The 18,073-nt window shown below is 41.2% G+C and overlaps 1 protein-coding gene across 2 annotated transcripts in view; it reads right to left on the reverse strand.

Moving 5' to 3' along the window:
* Positions 1–8,377: 8,377 nt before the first annotated feature.
* The window catches only part of kcnk2a (potassium channel, subfamily K, member 2a), a 14,164-nt gene continuing 4,468 nt past the window's right edge, over positions 8,378–18,073 (reverse strand). The window contains exons 3-9 of one of the 2 annotated variants that reach the window (XM_071540154.1): positions 18,053–18,073; positions 17,798–17,888; positions 15,558–15,675; positions 14,206–14,366; positions 11,963–12,164; positions 11,251–11,390; positions 8,378–8,716 (exon numbers count right to left, since the gene is read on the reverse strand). The exon at positions 18,053–18,073 is cut by the window's right edge and continues 92 nt beyond it. In XM_071540154.1, the coding sequence (XP_071396255.1) occupies positions 8,378–8,716; positions 11,251–11,390; positions 11,963–12,164; positions 14,206–14,366; positions 15,558–15,675; positions 17,798–17,888; positions 18,053–18,073 (1,072 nt within the window). The remainder of the gene's footprint in view (positions 8,717–11,250; positions 11,391–11,962; positions 12,165–14,205; positions 14,367–15,557; positions 15,676–17,797; positions 17,889–18,052) is intronic. The other variant, XM_071540153.1, reaches the window with a different exon arrangement.

The raw sequence follows: 18,073 nt of genomic DNA on the forward strand, positions 1-18,073 counted from the left end.
GGTATACAGATACTGGGTTTTTACATTTGCCTGGATGGATGGATGGCTGACTAGCTTGCATGCTTGCTTGCTCACTCATTCCTTTTTGTCTCTGCCAGGCAGTGGGCTAGGGGGGCAGTAGGGCAGGCTGGGATATGGGAATAGAGAGAGAAGAGATCACACACTCACACACCTAGGGCGGATACAGCGCTGTGCTGATGTCTCTGCCTGGAACTGTGAGCGGAAGCTGCAGTGCCAGAACCAACTATGGCTGGGGACACGGGAAGTGAGGATATGGGTCCACCAAGCTGTGTTATCACTGGCGCTCAGACTACAGTGTGTGTCCCACGTCTGTGTGTGTGTCTGAGAGTGGGTGTGTGTGAGTGTGTCTGTCTGTGTAACTTACTGACAGACCGACTGACTGTAGATCCCCTGCTGTATGCATGAGTTGCTCCATTCTCTACGCTGCAACACTATGTAAGCAACAGTTCTCGGGGCCAAGGGAGCGAGTCACTGGCAGGAAGTGTACACCAGTGTGTATGGATGGAAGGGAGGGAGGAGAGAAAGAGAAGAACAGTTAACCCCACACCAGTACACTTTATGTTCCTTAAAATGAACGTTTATGTCATTTGTATGAGCAAAACGTACTCGAAAGGTACCTATTTTACTGAGAGTGACAACATCCAAATGTCAGAGCAGACATTGGAACCAAGACTTTAAGGAGAGCAGTGTCCTAAATATGCTCCTAAAATGAGTTCATATATTAAATCCAGATGCTTATGGTCCCTTTGGGTTTGTTTGTCTTGCATGTGATGAATTGGCATGTTTAACGCGGCAGCAGCGCCTGGCATCTGTGGCAGGTTAAATGAAGCATACGTCCTGCTGTGGTGGCAGTGGTGGTGGGAAAAGAAGGTTCTGCGGTTCAGGTTGCTCTGGCTGACTATTTGTCTGTCCGTTGGCTGGCTGGCATTGGCAACTGGCCAATCTGGCTGAGTGCTTGTGTGACTGGAGAGAAAGTGAGACTGAGAAATAGATGTTGGAAGAGAGAGGGATAAGAATATGAAAAAGGACATGAGATCAAGGATGAATGAATGAATGGCTAAATTGAATGAGAAAAGAGGGAAAAGAAGAATTGTGTAAAGATGCACATGCCTTTACGGGGTGCTGTTAAAAAAGAGCTTTGAGTCAATAACTGCCTGAAAACCTTACCATTTTGGTCTGATTGATCATTTCTAGACTGATGTGCCACAAGCTACATCTTACTGTCTTTGCTCTCCCTCTTAGATGGAGATGAGATGTCCAATTACACACCGAGTATGAGCTATTTTTGGTAACCAGATCTCCTCGCTCCAATGTCCTGAGGCTTGAGACAGCACCTTTCTAGCAAAGAATCGCCTCCACACGCGCAAAACCAAAAATAGAATCCATTAGAATAGAATCAACATAAAAGCAGCTGGATGCTCCAGCTCTTCTGACTTCAATGGGGGAGTTGCCATGTTTCGAAACATTAACCCCCCTAAGGGCAGTTACTTTAAAAGACTCACAGTGAATAAGGGATACATTGTATAGCGAGACCACAGTGGTACCCAGATAGAGCTGTGGCAAACATGCAAAAATATCAATGTTGTGTATTCTGTGTTGCTATTTGTGAGCTTTTACTGCACCCTATCACAACACACACGCACACATACATACATACGGGCAGCAGGGTGGTGTAGGGAGACTGTCAATGAACTGGAGGACCCGGTACAAATGCCTGTGTGAGTAACAGTTAAACAGTTAAATGTTGAAATTTATTGAAAAGGTTTGACTGTCTATACCTAGACCCCCCTGCCCCACCTGTATATAATTAGTGCGCTGCATCTTAGCTGGATGATACTCACTAAATGCACTGCTCATAAAGAAAAAGGAGACATACAGGGAATTCTTTAGACAAATGCAATTATGCAATTATTTGCTATCAGACATTGTTGGACAAAATGGACTACTTAGACAGCTTAACTCTATTCATATACATGTATTATTTTTTATTGATTTTCTGAACTCAGCCACACAATTTCTCTGAGTTGTTCGCCGCTTTCATCCTGGTGCAGCTGGACTGGCTGGAGGCTTGGCGGCGTGTTTGTTTTTGTTTGTTTTTGTTTTTGTTGTGTTGTTTTTGGAAATGTCTAATGACCTGTATTATTGTTGAATATAATATTGTGGGGTAATATGAACCAGGTAAATAATGCTAGGAGATAATTGATTATCAAATACTAATTGATGTCTCTTAGTAGGAGCCAGCTGCTATATAAAGGTGGAGGCTGGAGCTCTTTGGGAGAGGATAGCAGACCTTGCTGGCAGAGGCAGGCCAGAACGCTGTCATCTGCAGAGGGCCCTTATCTGAAGGGGCATTGCCTAATAGTGCAGATTTGATTTCTAAGTATATCCTTTTTTTTGCCTTGTATATTTTTCTTTGTTTTGTCTATTTTTTTGTAAGTTGTATTTTTTCCCTTTTTCTTCAATTGGCCAATTTTTTTGCCTGCACTGTATATAAGCTGCATGGGGCTGCACTGCTTGTAAATAAAACACCTGGACTGATGAACAGAACCATCTCTTTTGTGCCTCAGCCATTCAGCCAACTTTACAATGACCTTTACTACCAGTTTCTCCAGATTCATTTTGGGACCCATTTTAATTGTCCCGTGTCCGACCCTGGGGTCCCAACCCAGACTTTGAATAACACTACTTCTGGTTCCCCAGCCTCGGCTGGCTGAATGGCTGTTTACAATGGAGAAAATAGCATGGTGATATGAGCTGTCATACTGTAGCTGTCTGACCGTGTGTTGTTGATTCTGGCCAGTACTTTCTGCTTTGATAACTTTACCTCACGCATCAAAAGACCTGCTGCCATTGGCCAGTCAGAGCCATCAGACCATCCTATCAGCATGATGTATCTGCCACCATCCAGGAAGTTTAAACACTAATAATGACTCTGTGGTCGACCGGTAGTATAACTGTGTGAGTGAAACAGAAGTTATTAACGTGTGTTAATGTGTGTCTAGCGGTTGTTCGGGGATATGTTTGTCATCACATTGAGAAGGAATAGGCTACTAGTATTTGCATATTTCACTGTCTCAAAATAGGACAGTTGCTATATGGTATTTCTGTCTGAGAGTAATTTACAAACCAAATCAAATAGGAATGTCTATCCTAAATAGATGTTTGGCAAAGGAGCGACTACAATAGCTTTCTTCATTCTTGGTTAAATCATCGAATTAATCAACAACAAATCAACAACAGGAATTTATTTTAGACTACATGAGGATAGTTTTCCTAAAGAATCGAAATGCCTTTATTAATGATTTGCCTTCTTTTGGTGTTGCTAAATTTAATATTAATATGAAAAACAATCAGTAACTTGTGAGTAGAGTAGATGGTAGATTTACTTTATGTACAAAATATTACTATATTTTAATCCTTTTTCATAATGGTCTAAAGTTTGGGAGTTTCCCTAAGAATGGCAACATTTACATAAATGACACATGAACCCCTTTTGGATGTAACAGAACCAAAGGCAAAGGTTGAGCACTTTGAATAACACAGCACACAGAGAAATAATTGACATTTTGGTATATTTTCAAGTCATTAGATATATTGTATAAAAATCATCTCTGTTACATTATGTTTCGATTGGCTCTACAGGCATTATTATTACATTGTGTTCTCCCAGACTCACATCCGTGAGGCCCTACAGTGTAGAAATGCTGTACCAGTACAAACATATAGAAAAATACACAACCTTCATGATCATAGTCATAAAAAGCATCGACACATCTGGCACATTAGCAGAAAACCAAAAAGTCTTACAGTTAGTAACAGTTTCATTTTTAGCACCGCTAAAAAATATGATATTGTATATTAATGTCTTATATTTGCTAGCAAATGGAATAGCAGAGAGAGAGAGAGGGAGAGAGAGAGAAGGCAAAGACAGACCAACCAGCCACTATACAGTGTAATGCTACTGGTGTTTCCACTGTGTGTTAGTACTGTACCATACAGGCTCTGAGTTAGTGCAGCGCTAAAAACCTCTAACCCCTTAAAAAGAATCCTTTATGGTTTTTATAATAGACAAGACCATTCAATAGGGTTTCAATAGGGTTTCAATTGGAATCAAAATTCCTATTGGGCTTTCTCTTATCTTTCTAACAATGCAATTAGAATGTCCACTGAGATTGTAACAGTTGTGTTAGAATCAGTGTCCAATAAAATTCTAAGAATCGTATTGGATCATTCCATGAGGTTGTATTGCTCGAAGTGGACTGGCAATTAGCAATGTAAAAAAGATAAAAGGATTCCAAACCGTTCTAAATTTTGATTGGATTCTTATAGGATTTTTTTCTTAGATTTCTAAAAGAGGTTTTTGCCTACTGTCCTTTGTTAGTACTAAATGTACTAATTGTATTAAAATATAGGCTACTCTACAGACCTCTATTTTCTTTTCTCATTCCTAAATTTATTCGCTAAATGTCTATTGATCCAACCTAGTCCTCTTAGTACAGTGTAAATTGTTATCTCAACTTAATCTTGCTGTAATGAGTATTTTGTGTATCTGTGTATGAGTGAGTGATATCTAGTATGGTCTCACACTCCTTGTGACATGTCAGTCTTAGATAGGGTTAAACTCTCTCGCTCTGAGTGTTAAAAAGTAAAAGTTGTGTGCTAAACGTGTAGCGGGTTGTAGTTAACGCCACATAACAATGTGAGAGCCTTGACAGGATGGACTGGTTAGCTGTGGAAGCTAGCATGTTGTTACGTTCAAAGGCTGCTAAATGAAAGTGCATTTTCAATGGCAGGCGTACACGCATGTGAGAGAACCCTCATTGTTTGTGTGAGTGTGCGTGTGTGTGTGTGTGTGTGTGTGTGTGTGTGTAAAGCTGGACATTTGGAATCACTCTACATAAGCTAATATCACTATGTGAGTGCCATTTTTTTCTTCCGTCTGAGAAGTGAATTTACGCTTTCATGTTATTTGTCTGTATTTTTTTTCAATTTTCTGATTAACGCAAAATGCTAATTCAGAAGATAATATAGAGCTTTGGGATTTTACATAAAGTAGCTAGCTAACTAGCTAGCACTCCTGTTGTGGAATTTATTCAATGTCATAAGCCTCTTTAAAGGGAAACCTTTTCTTTTACCAGGCAGTCAGGATTAGCACCTGAGTTAACCAAAAAAGTCTTTGTAGAATTTCCCATTGAAGCCAATGGTTGCCACTAGATGCAAACTAAATTGTTAGCTTGTCACTAGCAGTGATTTTGATGATGAATGCTAAAAGCCATTTTGGGGGTAGCTAGTTTGGGCTATTCTGTTGAGCACTGAGCTACAGTTAACTAACATTTTGATTTAACTGAATCAGAAGTGATGAGACCTCAGTCCTGCTTGTACTGCAACATTCAAAGTCTCATAACCTGTCAAAGTGAATATTAACGACAACACCCAAGTCTATGAATCCCACCTCCCTTAACATTCACCTTCATACTCAAGTCAGTTTCTCAAAGAACACAGGTGATATCGCAATGTTATGAAAAACTCATATTGTATTGTTCTGCAGAACCATCATATCTCAATAATGTAAACACAAATTGAGATAAACTGCTTGATTTTTCCATTGATACCCAGCCCACGTTTTTTTCTTTTTTTTTTCTTTGCCACATTCTGCAATGTGTTATCAATGGTTTGGTCTTGAGGTCCATGTTTGTCCAGAACACCAAAGATATGATAGGCCTAAATAAAAAAATAATTGATCTGTTCAGATAGATTTCCTAGCGATGGGTAATAGTAGTTGATAATAACTAACAATCTTTTTTTACACATTTGGTACAACCCAGAAATGGCATTCACTGGGAAATACAGCTTTAAGTTTGGTTGAGTCAGCAGTAAGTGAACTAACATTTACTGGAATATTTCATAATTTCATACCCTCCTGGACAGAACAGGCTGATATGATACAATACATTTTGGCTAATAAAAATGAAAAATTTAGCAGTTGTGAATAATTGCTCAAAGGTGAACTGCATCATTCATGGCAACAGTTATGGTTTCTCAGGACCACATATATATTTTCTGCTTCCAGCAGCTAAAAGAGCTAACAGTCACGTCAGTTTTTTATCAGTCTCCACTGATAATTGGCCATATAAATAATATGCTATATAAAAAACAAAATATTGGCTAAATATGGCAATACATGGATTTAGGCCAGCAGCATACAATGAGGCTTAACAATGATTTTTTAAGAAGTTTGCTGGACTGGATTTATCACCAACAACGACAACACCTGATTTACCTAATTTGAAGAACACCAAATTACAACTGCTAATGTAACTGACAACACATACATACATACATACATACATACATACATACATACATACATACGTAAATGGATTTCTAAGTAGCTCGGTGATAAATGATTTTGATGTATATAAATATTAGTTTACAATCAAATCAGTTGTTCACCCCCAGTATGTTTGCTAGGTCTTGGTTTGGCAAAGAAAAGAGCTTAAGGCACAGCAATGGTCTGATCAGTCTCCTACTGGAGACGATGGATTTTCTGAACAGGACTATGGGGCTAACATGGCTGCCAGTGGAAACCACAATGGTCAAACTCTTAATAAATGGCTCTGATCAGAACCAGCTAGAGTCTCCATGCCCCTCTGGTTTAAAGGCATAGAGAGACACCGTATATCAGTAAACAACAGGGCTGGGGATAAACAAATTACAAATAATTGAATTGCAGTCATCTGTTACTGAAAAAAAACAGATTGAAGTGATTACTTTTTGAGTTATTCAAAAACATGTTTGAATGGACATAAGGACTTTTGACTTTGAATTGCAGACAAGAATATTATATTGCATTACTTAAAATAATGGTTGATACTTGTTGTGGGTGATAATAATAACCCTATTCATATTAAAGTCTGTATATTAGAAAATCTATCTACATGTTCTACAGAATTTGAAAGCAAATAATTAAAAATTCAAAAGTAAATAAAAGTAATCAGGTAATTTTACTAATTTGAGTATTCCAATGGTTTGCGTTACAATTTTTAGCAACTAATCAGTCATATACGATGGATTACAATTTTAAAGTAACCTAAGTAACCTTAACTCATCAATCTAAAAGACACACCAACGGTTAATGGAGTCAAAAGTCAAAAGTCCATGGAGATTCTCTACACTCAGAAATCAATGGTCTCATTGTAGCTTGATCAGCATCACAGTCCAACAGCCTTGTAGTTCCATTGCATAACGCTCCACCGTCTCTGCAGTTCAAACAATATCACATTCCACCGTCTTTGCAGCCTGATCATCATTACATTCTACCATAGCTTTGGTTCAGTCAGCACAATGTTCCACCAAGTTTGATCACCATCACAGTCTGCCATTCAGACTTAGTCACAATCTGATCTAAATATCATCACCTTCCACCATATATTGAATTGAAGCACCATCCCGTTCCACAGTATTTGTTGTTCTAGCCACTTAACAGTCTACCATGGCTGTCAGTGTCATGTTGCATTCATGTCATATGGGAAAGAAGGCAAACACCAGCTTCCTTCTTGACTGATTGGCAAACCAGATTTCAGAAAGCCAGATTTCTCTGACTTTCTGAATTCTGACATCACCAACAAGGAAGTAGCTGAAGCCAAGTGTGGGGAATGATATATTAATTAAAAAGAAAAAAAAAAAATCATCACAAGTTGAGTGACCACAACTCTTAAAATGCCATAGCAGGACACAACTGGTTGGATTTTACATTTGTGGCTGACACAATGTTTGGTTTGCTGTAAAACATGAACATGAATGTATCACTCACTCAGTGCATGTTTGTTATGTGTGGAAAAGCCAATCAGAAGCAAGTGTCCTTTAGTGGTGATAGCTGCTGATCTCAAATCAGCACCCATGGGCAACTTCACCTTATTCCAAGATCTTCCCATTCCAGAAGGTTGAGTGAGGTTTGGCCAACAGAGGACTAGTTCTTAGTATCACAGTACACATCCACATCCATATTCTTTCTTGCCGTTCCATTTACTTTGGACAGCAGGGTGGTGAAGAGACTCCCATGTCGGCAAACATCCCATGGGCTCCTGGGTGCTGTTCTGTTCCGAACCTGACCTCTGACCTCCCTGTGGATGGGGGCTGAGTGAAAGGCCATTTCCGTACCGGGGCCACAAAATATCACATTGTCATTATTACTTGATGTGTGAATAAAAACAGTTCAGTTGGCCGAGCAAAAAAGAGCTCTGGTCTCAGCGCTGATGCCACAAACGATGAATTGCAGCGCTGCAATGTTGCTGCCTTTGTCTCTGCGAATGGAAAGACCTTGGAAAGATCCAGAAAAACCTCGGCCACCCTCTTTCTACTTGAGGTGTTCTATGATGGAGATATCTCCTCTCTCCGGGTCCAAACCGTTCATAAACAAACCGCCGTTTTTGGCCAGGGGCGTAGTTAGCCCCTGTAGCCCCGCCTCCTTCTCGTTCCTCTCCCGTTCGTCGTTGAAGTTGACGGACACGGCCCTCTTGGGCAGGCTGAGGTCAGGGGCGGGGCTTAATCCCAGCTCTGAGGACAGTTTGCGCTTGATGGACGCGGCGCGCTGGAACTTGTCGTAGATCTCGACGCTGACACGACGGCGCGTTTCTTTGAACTCTGCCGAGACGTTCGCCGTCCACTCTGCAGCGTGGGCACGGATCTCTCCTACCTGGCAAGAGAGAGAGAGAGAGAGAGAGAGAGAGAGGGAGGGAGTGGTGAGGTGAGTAGAGAAAGAGAGAGGCAGAGCTAGATGGAGGCGGGGCGTTCTGGTTATAGGTCACAGGTTCAATCCCTGAAACAGTCACTGCGTCCTGCTGAAGAGTCCTCGAGCGAAACACAAAATCCCTGCTGATTCTGTGTAAGTGTGTCAGCTAAATGGCTAAAATGTAAATAAGAAATGAAATGATTAGTAGAGAGAAAGACAAAGAAAAGCAACAGAAAGCAACAGCATGTTGAATGGTGTTTAGAAATGACCTGATCCACCATTTAAAAAAACATCCTATTCATTTAAATTCAATCAGAAAACCACAAGTACCTTTATGTTTTTTGTGTTTGCCCTAAGATAGAGAGAAAAGGAGAATGAAACACACAGGGGAAAGGGAGAACTTCAGAACGAGTGCAAACATCAGTAACAGCAAATAGAGAAGGTGAAGAAGAATGGAGAGAGAGAGGAGAGGTGGAGACGATGATGTAAGTCTGGGATCTTCTCCCTGTGTGTGATGTTACTAACCAGGAAGTCAACTCAATTACATTAAAACATTGCATCTGTAACTAGGTAGGCCTGCATAGTGTATTAATCAGCCCTGGAAAATATGACACACACACACACACACACACACACACACACACACACACAGCTTTACTGAATACGCTTTTTTCTGCTACTCAGCAAATCCGTTTTTTCAATCCTACTACATGGGAAGCCCTGAAATGCTTTTATTTTTTAAGACTTTTTTTTTTGTATTTTTCCGTTTATTAGGTAGTTCAAAGTTCAGAGAGACAGGAAAGACTAGGAGAAACAGGGGCATGACATGGGACAAATCAGCCAGATTCAGACCCAGGACGTCATGTTTACATCAGACCACTGAGCCACCAGGATGCCCAGGCCTGAACTGCTTTGATGGAAATGGACTAAAAATACTGTGTACTTTTCCTTTGTGGGCAAGTCTGTCTATGTGACCCTACATCAGACTATAAACCATTAGTTCTTTCATTACCACAAGGTTTTTTTAGAAACCATCGTTTCCTGCATATTCATCCATTAGAGGTATCTACCACAGCAAAAACATATTGCACACTCTTATTGATGCTGTTATTATTTTTACTGCAAATGTTACAAACACAACATCTGTATGTGAGACTTAATGACACGATAGGCCCATTACCGCCACTGAGTATTGCCAAGTCTCTCAGCGTTGCTCCTGTATTCATTCAGTTGTAAGAGACTGCCACTGTGAAAAGTGTGGCGATGAAACTCTAAAGTGGAGTAAAGCAGTGAAATCCACATCAGTGAAGCTGATTTGTGAGGTTTAGTGAGAAAATAGAACTAATGAGGCTCACTATGTGATGGTTATCGTTTTTGCATGACAGCGGGAAGCCTGTCTATCACTGCACAACATCAGGTTGAGAAGGACACAGACAAACAGTAGACAGACAAATAGTAGACAGACAGACAGACAGACAGACAGAGCCGGCAGACTGACAGATTCACATAAACAACAGGCAGATAGACACACAGGAAGAAGAAGTGAGCGTTCAACTACTGTCCCTGCTTCCCACTATATCAGACCCTGTCATTTAATGACAATCTCTCTCTCTCTCACACACACACACACACACACACACACACACACACAGGCACACACACAGGCCGGTAATGTCATTGTGGTATCACAGCAGGACTTCAGCATGAGAACCCATGGGGAGCATGACTGAACACATACACACACACACCTTATGCCTTGCCACTTAACGTTTGTGCATTCAGTAGCAAGTATAGGTGTCTTCTCTCTCCTCTGTCCCTACTAGGATAGAGCAGTGGAGACTGAAACTTAAGATCAAAACATTCATTCACACTCACTCTTTATTTAAATTTGAGTGAATGAAATAGTAGTGAAATATAATAACAATGGTATAAACTGGACCCTCCTTTGGGAACCACTGCAGGTAACTGCATAACCTGCAGTGTACAGACAATTCTAGATAAATCTGCAGATAAGGACATTATCACACATTGTCCAATTGGATCTCTCTCTCTCTCTCTCTCTCTCTCTCTCTCTCTCTCTCTCTCTCTCTCTCTCTCTCTCTCTCCCTCCCTCTCCCTTTCTCTCTCTCTCTCTCTCTGCAGAGGCTCACAGTTATGGCCTGAGACTGTGTTGATTTGTTTGGATAGAAGACAGTTGATTGGATTAGAAAACAGTCTTATCATTGAAATGAAATTAACCAGAGGGCAAAAGTTGAGGTAGGGACATGGCACTGTAACTGAACGGCCTGAACGGAGAGAGAGACAGAGAGAGACGGATAGACAGGTGAAAACAGATAAATATAGATAATTAGACATATGGACAGACGGACAGATAAACACATAGCTATGCAGAAAGAAAGACTAAGAAAAAAGGGTAGAAGAAAGAAATAGCTAAAGAATGAAGCAACCAAACAAACGATTAATGAACAAGCAAATGAACACCAGCAGAAGTGCAGTACCTCTTCTTTGGTCCTCTTGGAGATGACTCGCAGCCAGTCTCCTATCATGCTGAGGATGGCAGCAAAGTAGGCCAGGCCCACCAGAATCCAGAACCATACAACTGGCTTATAGTAGTCTAAGTACTCTATCTCCGAACCACCTGAAGACAGACAGAGAGAGAGAGAGAGACAGCCAATAAAGCAAATTGAATTGAATTGAACTGAATTGAGAGAGAGTGACAGAGCGAGATAGTGACTGAGTATGTCAGACCCAGCAGAATTCAAAACCTTGCCAATGGCTTATAGTAGTTCAAATAATCTACCTATGAAACACCTGGTGAGAGAGACAGACAAGATATAGTGAGATATAGATAAAAAGACAGAAATATAAGTCACAACATCTTAACTACTGTGTATTTAGTCTCAAAAATAGTCCCCCTGTCCCGCAAATCAAAAAAAAAATCAGGATGAAAGTCCTCTATTAAAGTTTCTCTTGTTGCCGGGACAGCAAATTGGTGCTTAGTTGGGTTACAAAGTTTGCCAATCCTCAGATTCGGGACACTTTTGTCCACTTGGAACATGATAGTGGCCAGGTCTGGTTAGTCAGTGTATGTGAGTGTGTGTGGTATATGTCTATGTGTGTGTGTGCATTGAGAGAGAGAGAAAGTGTGTGCATGTCTACATGTGTATGTGTGTGTTGCAACATGTTTGTGTGCATGCCATATACAATCACTGCTTGTGTCTGTACCTGCTACAAAGTCCCCGAATCCTATGGTAGTCAGGGTGATGACCACAAAGTAGAGAGACTCCAGCGCAGACCAGCCCTCGATGTGTTTAAAGATGGCTGCCGGCAGCGCCACAAACAGCAGGCAGCCAAACAACACAAAGAGCAGCGTGGATATGACCCGGATCTTTGTTTGGGTAATGTCCCAGTGCTGCGGGCAGAGACAGGCAAAGGAAATGAGCGGCAAGATTGGCTAAATTCCATTAAGCCAATAAGTACCATTGCATGGCATAAAAAAACATTTAAAAAAAGATGAACTTCTTCCATATTCGGTGCGGTTCTGATCTATAGGGGCTTTCTGTGTTCCCTGCAAACGTACCTGCAGACTTGGCATGGTGGAGTCAAAACTTTTCCCAAAATTCTTTGCACTTGAGCTTTACAGATGCTGATGAAAACTATACTGTAAACCCTCAACTATTTTCCTCTTTGCTGAAAATGTTGGCATGGCACAAAGCAAGCTGAGCTTACATCTGATTATCTCTGTTGAAACAACAGACAGCATCAAATGTGGATATTTAAGGAAAGAACGATTACCGATGCAGCACAATGCTGATGGAAAAACTGTTCTTTCATGTAAAATGGAGAGAAAGCCAAATACTGTAAGGATGTCATTGCAATGACACACACACACACACACACACACACACACACACACACACACACACACACGGTGTAGGCAGTAATAACACTACTCCATACATTGGTCCCCTGTGTGCACTAGTAAAGGATAGGCATTCACACATACTTCACACACCTCTCTGGGCACTGAGCAATAATTGAGGCTTACACACACACACACACACACACACACACACACACACAGTGAACTTTTGTCCTCTTTCCTCTGCCTTAATCATAATATTCATTATTGAGTCCCTTGGGTCCCCTTAGAGCTACAGAAGGAGCAAAGCATTCTAAACATTCTAGATTCTGAATTCTGCTCATTCAAATTCTAGAAGGTAAAAGACATTATTCACAACAAGACAACTGAAACTTCTTCAACTCATTACGCAAACTTTGTTTCTCATCCCGGGATCTACAGGTTCATCACAACATACTGCTGGTGGGCAGCCACCATCAGTACGGCCCTGACCCTCATTTTAAGAAACAGAACATGTTATAATAAATAAATCAATAAATTTTATCTGTATAGCACTTTTCAAAAACAGAATCTGTGCTTCACATTCAGAACAAAATCTACTAGTTAATCCTCACATAATATCACAGAGAGTAGCAGTGTATGTTAATGAGCCCGGGCTCCAGAGTGAGATACTTACTGTAATTCACTCACTTTGAGTCTTGGGGTCAGCTGCATAAAGACAGACTTTAGCTTCAGCTTTACACTTGAACTCAACTTTTAGTCAAAATTGGCATTCATGAGCGGTCTGAGGCTGAGCTCAACTCCTGATGTACAGAATCCCACACAGACTCTCACCCAGCTAGAGAATTATTCATCCAAATGTAGATGAGGGTCAAAGGTTTGGTTATCGCTGCATCTAAAGCATGCAGGCACACACACCACACACACACAAACACACACACACACACACACACACTTACACAGGAAATTCTCACTTTAAACTTTCTGTGGGCCAGATCTGATCTGTCATGGTTGTCTAAACCAGCAGAACCCACAGAGAATCAGATCCTTCCCTGTTTAAACAGCCATGAATAGATAAGAGCCGTGCCACCAACTGTTAACAACCAAGACAAATACTGAAAAAAAACACAAAGAATCCCTGCACACTGAATCTTTCTTCAGCATTTGACATTGTTTTTACTCTGCACCTGAGAACTTGTATACATAATGGCATGGTGCCAACATCGGTAGGGTTTGGGGTTCGATTCCCACCCATGCTATAGAAAATGTATGTACTCTTGGTACTACTTGAAAAACACAATGAGATCCCTAGGTTTCTATAAACTTGTCTACCCTAAGATATCATTTGGAATAGTTACATCAAACGTGCTAAAAATCAGCCGTCTAGTGCTGTGTGAAGTCACATCTATACAGTGTGTGACTGGGGAGAGAGTAGAGTGCTTTGATGTGAATTATTCAAGGTAGCTTAAAGACTTGCTGGTTGTGCTTTACTTATAGCACAGCCCTGCCGGCAGACTGTGTGTGTGTATGTGTGTGTGTGTGTGTGTGTGTGTGTGTGTGTGTGTGTGTGTGTGAGTGTTTCCAAACTCACCACAAACATCTTCTCCACTCTGGCAATGCCTTTGCCAAATATGGTGCCAAGCTGATCTCCTACACCTGCCAACAGGAAGCCAAAGAGCGGTATCCCTAGCAACGCATATACGATACAGAAGATTCTTCCGCCTTCCGTGTGGGGAGAGATGTTCCCAAAACCTGGAGAGAGAGAGAGACATAGAGAGAGAGAGACAGAGAGAGGTGTCTTTATACACAGATGACTAACTACTGCTATTTGAAACAGAACAAGGACTCCAAGAACATTTGAATATACTCCATAATTAATGTAAAAAATGTTACACTTAGAGTCAATCTAGAAAAAAAACTAAAATTATGAGATTTAAAAAAAAAAAAAAAGAAAGGGCATAAATGAAAAAATATCAATTTCTACTGGGTGACACAACACTGAGTCACACAATGGAGTATCTAGGAATATCTAGGTCTGCCAGTCAGTGCTTCAGGACATTTTGTCAAGGCTGTGAATGCATTGGCAGATAAAGCCCAAAAAGTTGAAAAAGTACATGAATATAGAAATTTGAAAATGAGAGAGAGAGACAGTGAGAGGGATCAGCAATGAGGGAGAGAGAACGGGAAAGAGAGGCAGAGACAGACAGAGAGAGAATGAATGATCGGCTTTGAGAGAGTGAAAAAAATGAAAAGAGAGAGAGAGATGGGCAGACAGAGTAGAGGGAGCAAAGAAGAGGAGAGGAAAGGAGGAGAGAAGAGGAGAGGAGACTAGAGGACATACTGTACAAGATACCGCCATTTTGAGTGTGACTGCTGTCTGTTATACTCTTTCCCTCTCTCTTTCTCTCTCACACTCTCTCTCCTTTGTCTACTGTCCTCTCTAACCCTCTCTCCCTCTTTTTCTCCCCCTTTCATTGTTCTTTCTCTCCCCCTCCCTCTTGCACACACACACACACACACACACACACACACACACACACACACAGTAAATGTGTCCCCATGGGGATAGAGTACTAGTGTGATTATATCCAGGAAGCAGATATAGAATCAATAACAAAAGAAACCTCTTCACTTCCTTCAGCAATACGTCGTGTTACATAACTGACCGTAACAGCTTCAATTACTTGGACTGCACACACACACACACGCATAAACACATAAACACACACACCCTGGTGTTGTTACACTTGCAAGGACGTTTCCTTGATTTGCACTCATTCCCTAACATCTAAGGGTGGTGATACACGAGGCAAACACCCACCTATCCATATCTGACAGTTCTTTCATGTGTAATCAGCTTGAACACACACACAGATGGAGGATGTCCCTTGTGTGTGTGTGTGTGTGTGTACGTGTGTGTGTGTACGTGTGTGTGTGTCTTACCGATGGTTGTGATGACAGTCCCAGCGAAGAAAAAGGCGGAGCTTAGGTCCCAGAGGCTGCTGTGGTTGGTCAATGTTCCCGCAGGGTTCACTCCTGAACGAATTGCAGACACGACTTGCTGGAGAAAGAGAGAGAGAGAGTGAGAGAGAGTGAGAGAGAAGGGGGGGAGGGGGGGGAAGAGAAAGACAGAACTTTGTGTTCACAAGTCAAATCAGAACAAAGAGAATACGATTAACAGTCTCTGACTTTTAGGTTCTTTTTTCATAATTTGAAATGGCTATAGGTATGGAAAATGTTGATAAAAAGTTTTCCCCAGGCAACGCAGTTTACATTCTCTTTGATCCTGAGAACTTTTGCTTTAAACTCATAGGACTGAAAAAACCTTTTCTGCTTTTTACTTTAAAAAAAAAAAAAAAAGGCTTAAAACTTTCATATCTCTATGCTGGTACCATATCCAGGCCAACATTCTGATTCACGAAAACAAGGACCAGAAAAAGTCCCATGATTTATTTTCAGTTTTGAACCACAGTTAAAGAAACATGAGAAAAAAAGAAAAATGTTTTACTAGGAGTGTGTTTTCTTCTTAGACAAAGAGCCATGTGTTTTTCTATGGTGGTGCACGAATGTACTGTAGTGTTGTGTGGTGTGTTTGTCTATGAGTATGTATGTGTGTGTGTGTGTGTGTGTCTGCATGCTTGCCTGTCTATCTATCTAATGAATTAATGATGGAAAGCTTGTCTACATGGTTTACAGTCAACAATGTACATACACACACACACACACACACACATACACACACACACACACACGTCTCTCCAAAACAAGACTCTTAACACCAGGGACTAACACAAGCACAACTCAACATAGAAGTGTTTATGTTTTTTTTGTAAATCCTGAGTGTGTTGCACCGTTGTTAGTTTTTACATGCAGCTGTTTCTGTCTTACAGACAGATGTTGCATTTGTCTCAGGTGGTTCAGTTCAGATAACCAATTATTGACTAAACCTTGCAGGAGTTTGGTTCTGGTCTTATCCTCAGTATCAGTTTCAGTAACTTTGTAGAAAAGGTTCTTATTTAGATAATCATGTGGTGTGAGCTGAACTGTCCAACATTTGCTTAGTTTAGGTAAAGATAACTTCAACCTATGATGTTGTCAAGATGTAAAATCTGGAGCTGTTTCAAAGAGAATTGAGAAAGCCATTTCAGGTGACTCCAGAGGGATTTCTGGTTCAGAACTGGCAACGTGACTAATGAAGCTCATTTGGATCTAAAAACTGAAACAAACCTTGTATGGGTCAAAATCTCTTCCTTTCATTACTGGAAAGACAAGTGGTGGGAGCTGTCCGTGGTTCTGAAGCCACTGTGGCTGTGCATGTGTACTGAATCTGTATGTGTGAGACTGAATCTGTGTGTGTGTGTGTGTGTGTGTGTGTGTGCCATCACACATCTGTCTGCTGCAGATGGTAATTTCTGTCTTAGCAAACAGAATCCTGCTGAGGCTGAAGCTGAATAAAGAGACCAGAGGACAGAGAGAAGATACAGCAGAGTGACAGAGAAGCAGAGTGACCGACATGGCACAGAGAGATACTAGAGGAACACTCTGCTTTAGAGCGATAAGGGGAACCACACACACACACACACACACACACACGCACACACGCACACAGAGCATGCATCATTTTCTTTTTCTCTTTCCTCCTCTTTCCATTCTTAGCTGTCTCCATCAACCCAACTTTCCTTTAGTTTGCGTGTGTGTGTCTGTGTGTGTGTGTGTGTGTGTGTGTGTGTGTGTGAGAAGAGAGAGAGTCAGTAGTTGTTGCAACTATTCACAGCAACAGTTTGACAGAACCTGCTCTCCCCGAAGACGACATCCTGAATCAAATACTATGCTATGATTTGAAGGATTTTATACTTGAACCTTTATAACAGAATTCTGGTAACTTGACAGACAATCTAGATCCGTCAACAGTTAACGTCAAAGTTTTACTGAGCTGCCACTGAAGCTCAAAATAGCTACCGATTTGTTGTTCATTGACTGGGTTTCTGTGGGATAGAGTGCCATTTGAGCGCTTAAGATAAGACTGGACAACAACTATCAGGAAGGGTAGGATTTTGTAGGATTTGTGTAACAAGTAGAGATGAAAGTAAAGATTACAGAGCATATATCTCTGGGTGTCCAGAAGTAAGACCCATGATCCATTTTGGGCCCAGACAGGCCAAGGAACCAGAGGTTAGTCTCACCTTGACCAGCTCCTCCAGCTGGCTGTGGTTGACACAGGAGTGTCTGGAGAGAAACTCCAGCTTCTGAGACAGGATGGCCAGACGCTGGGCACTGGAGAGAGAGGGAGAGAGAGAGACAGAGAGAGAGAGAGAGAGAGAGAGCTTTGTTCACAGGTCAAATCATCTTCATAACACTGATGATTTTGGATGGATGGATGGATGGATGGATGGGTGTTTCAGACAGACAGACAGACAGACAGACAGAGAGCTGCCTACCTCTCATGAGGCTGTTCCAGG

The sequence above is a fragment of the Centroberyx affinis genome, unplaced genomic scaffold (assembly GCF_046629955.1).
Source record: "Centroberyx affinis isolate AG114_WGS23_722 - 3 ecotype Tasmania unplaced genomic scaffold, CSIRO-AGI_Caff_v1 ptg003568l_1, whole genome shotgun sequence".
In the NCBI taxonomy this organism is placed as follows: Eukaryota; Metazoa; Chordata; class Actinopteri; order Beryciformes; family Berycidae; genus Centroberyx; species Centroberyx affinis.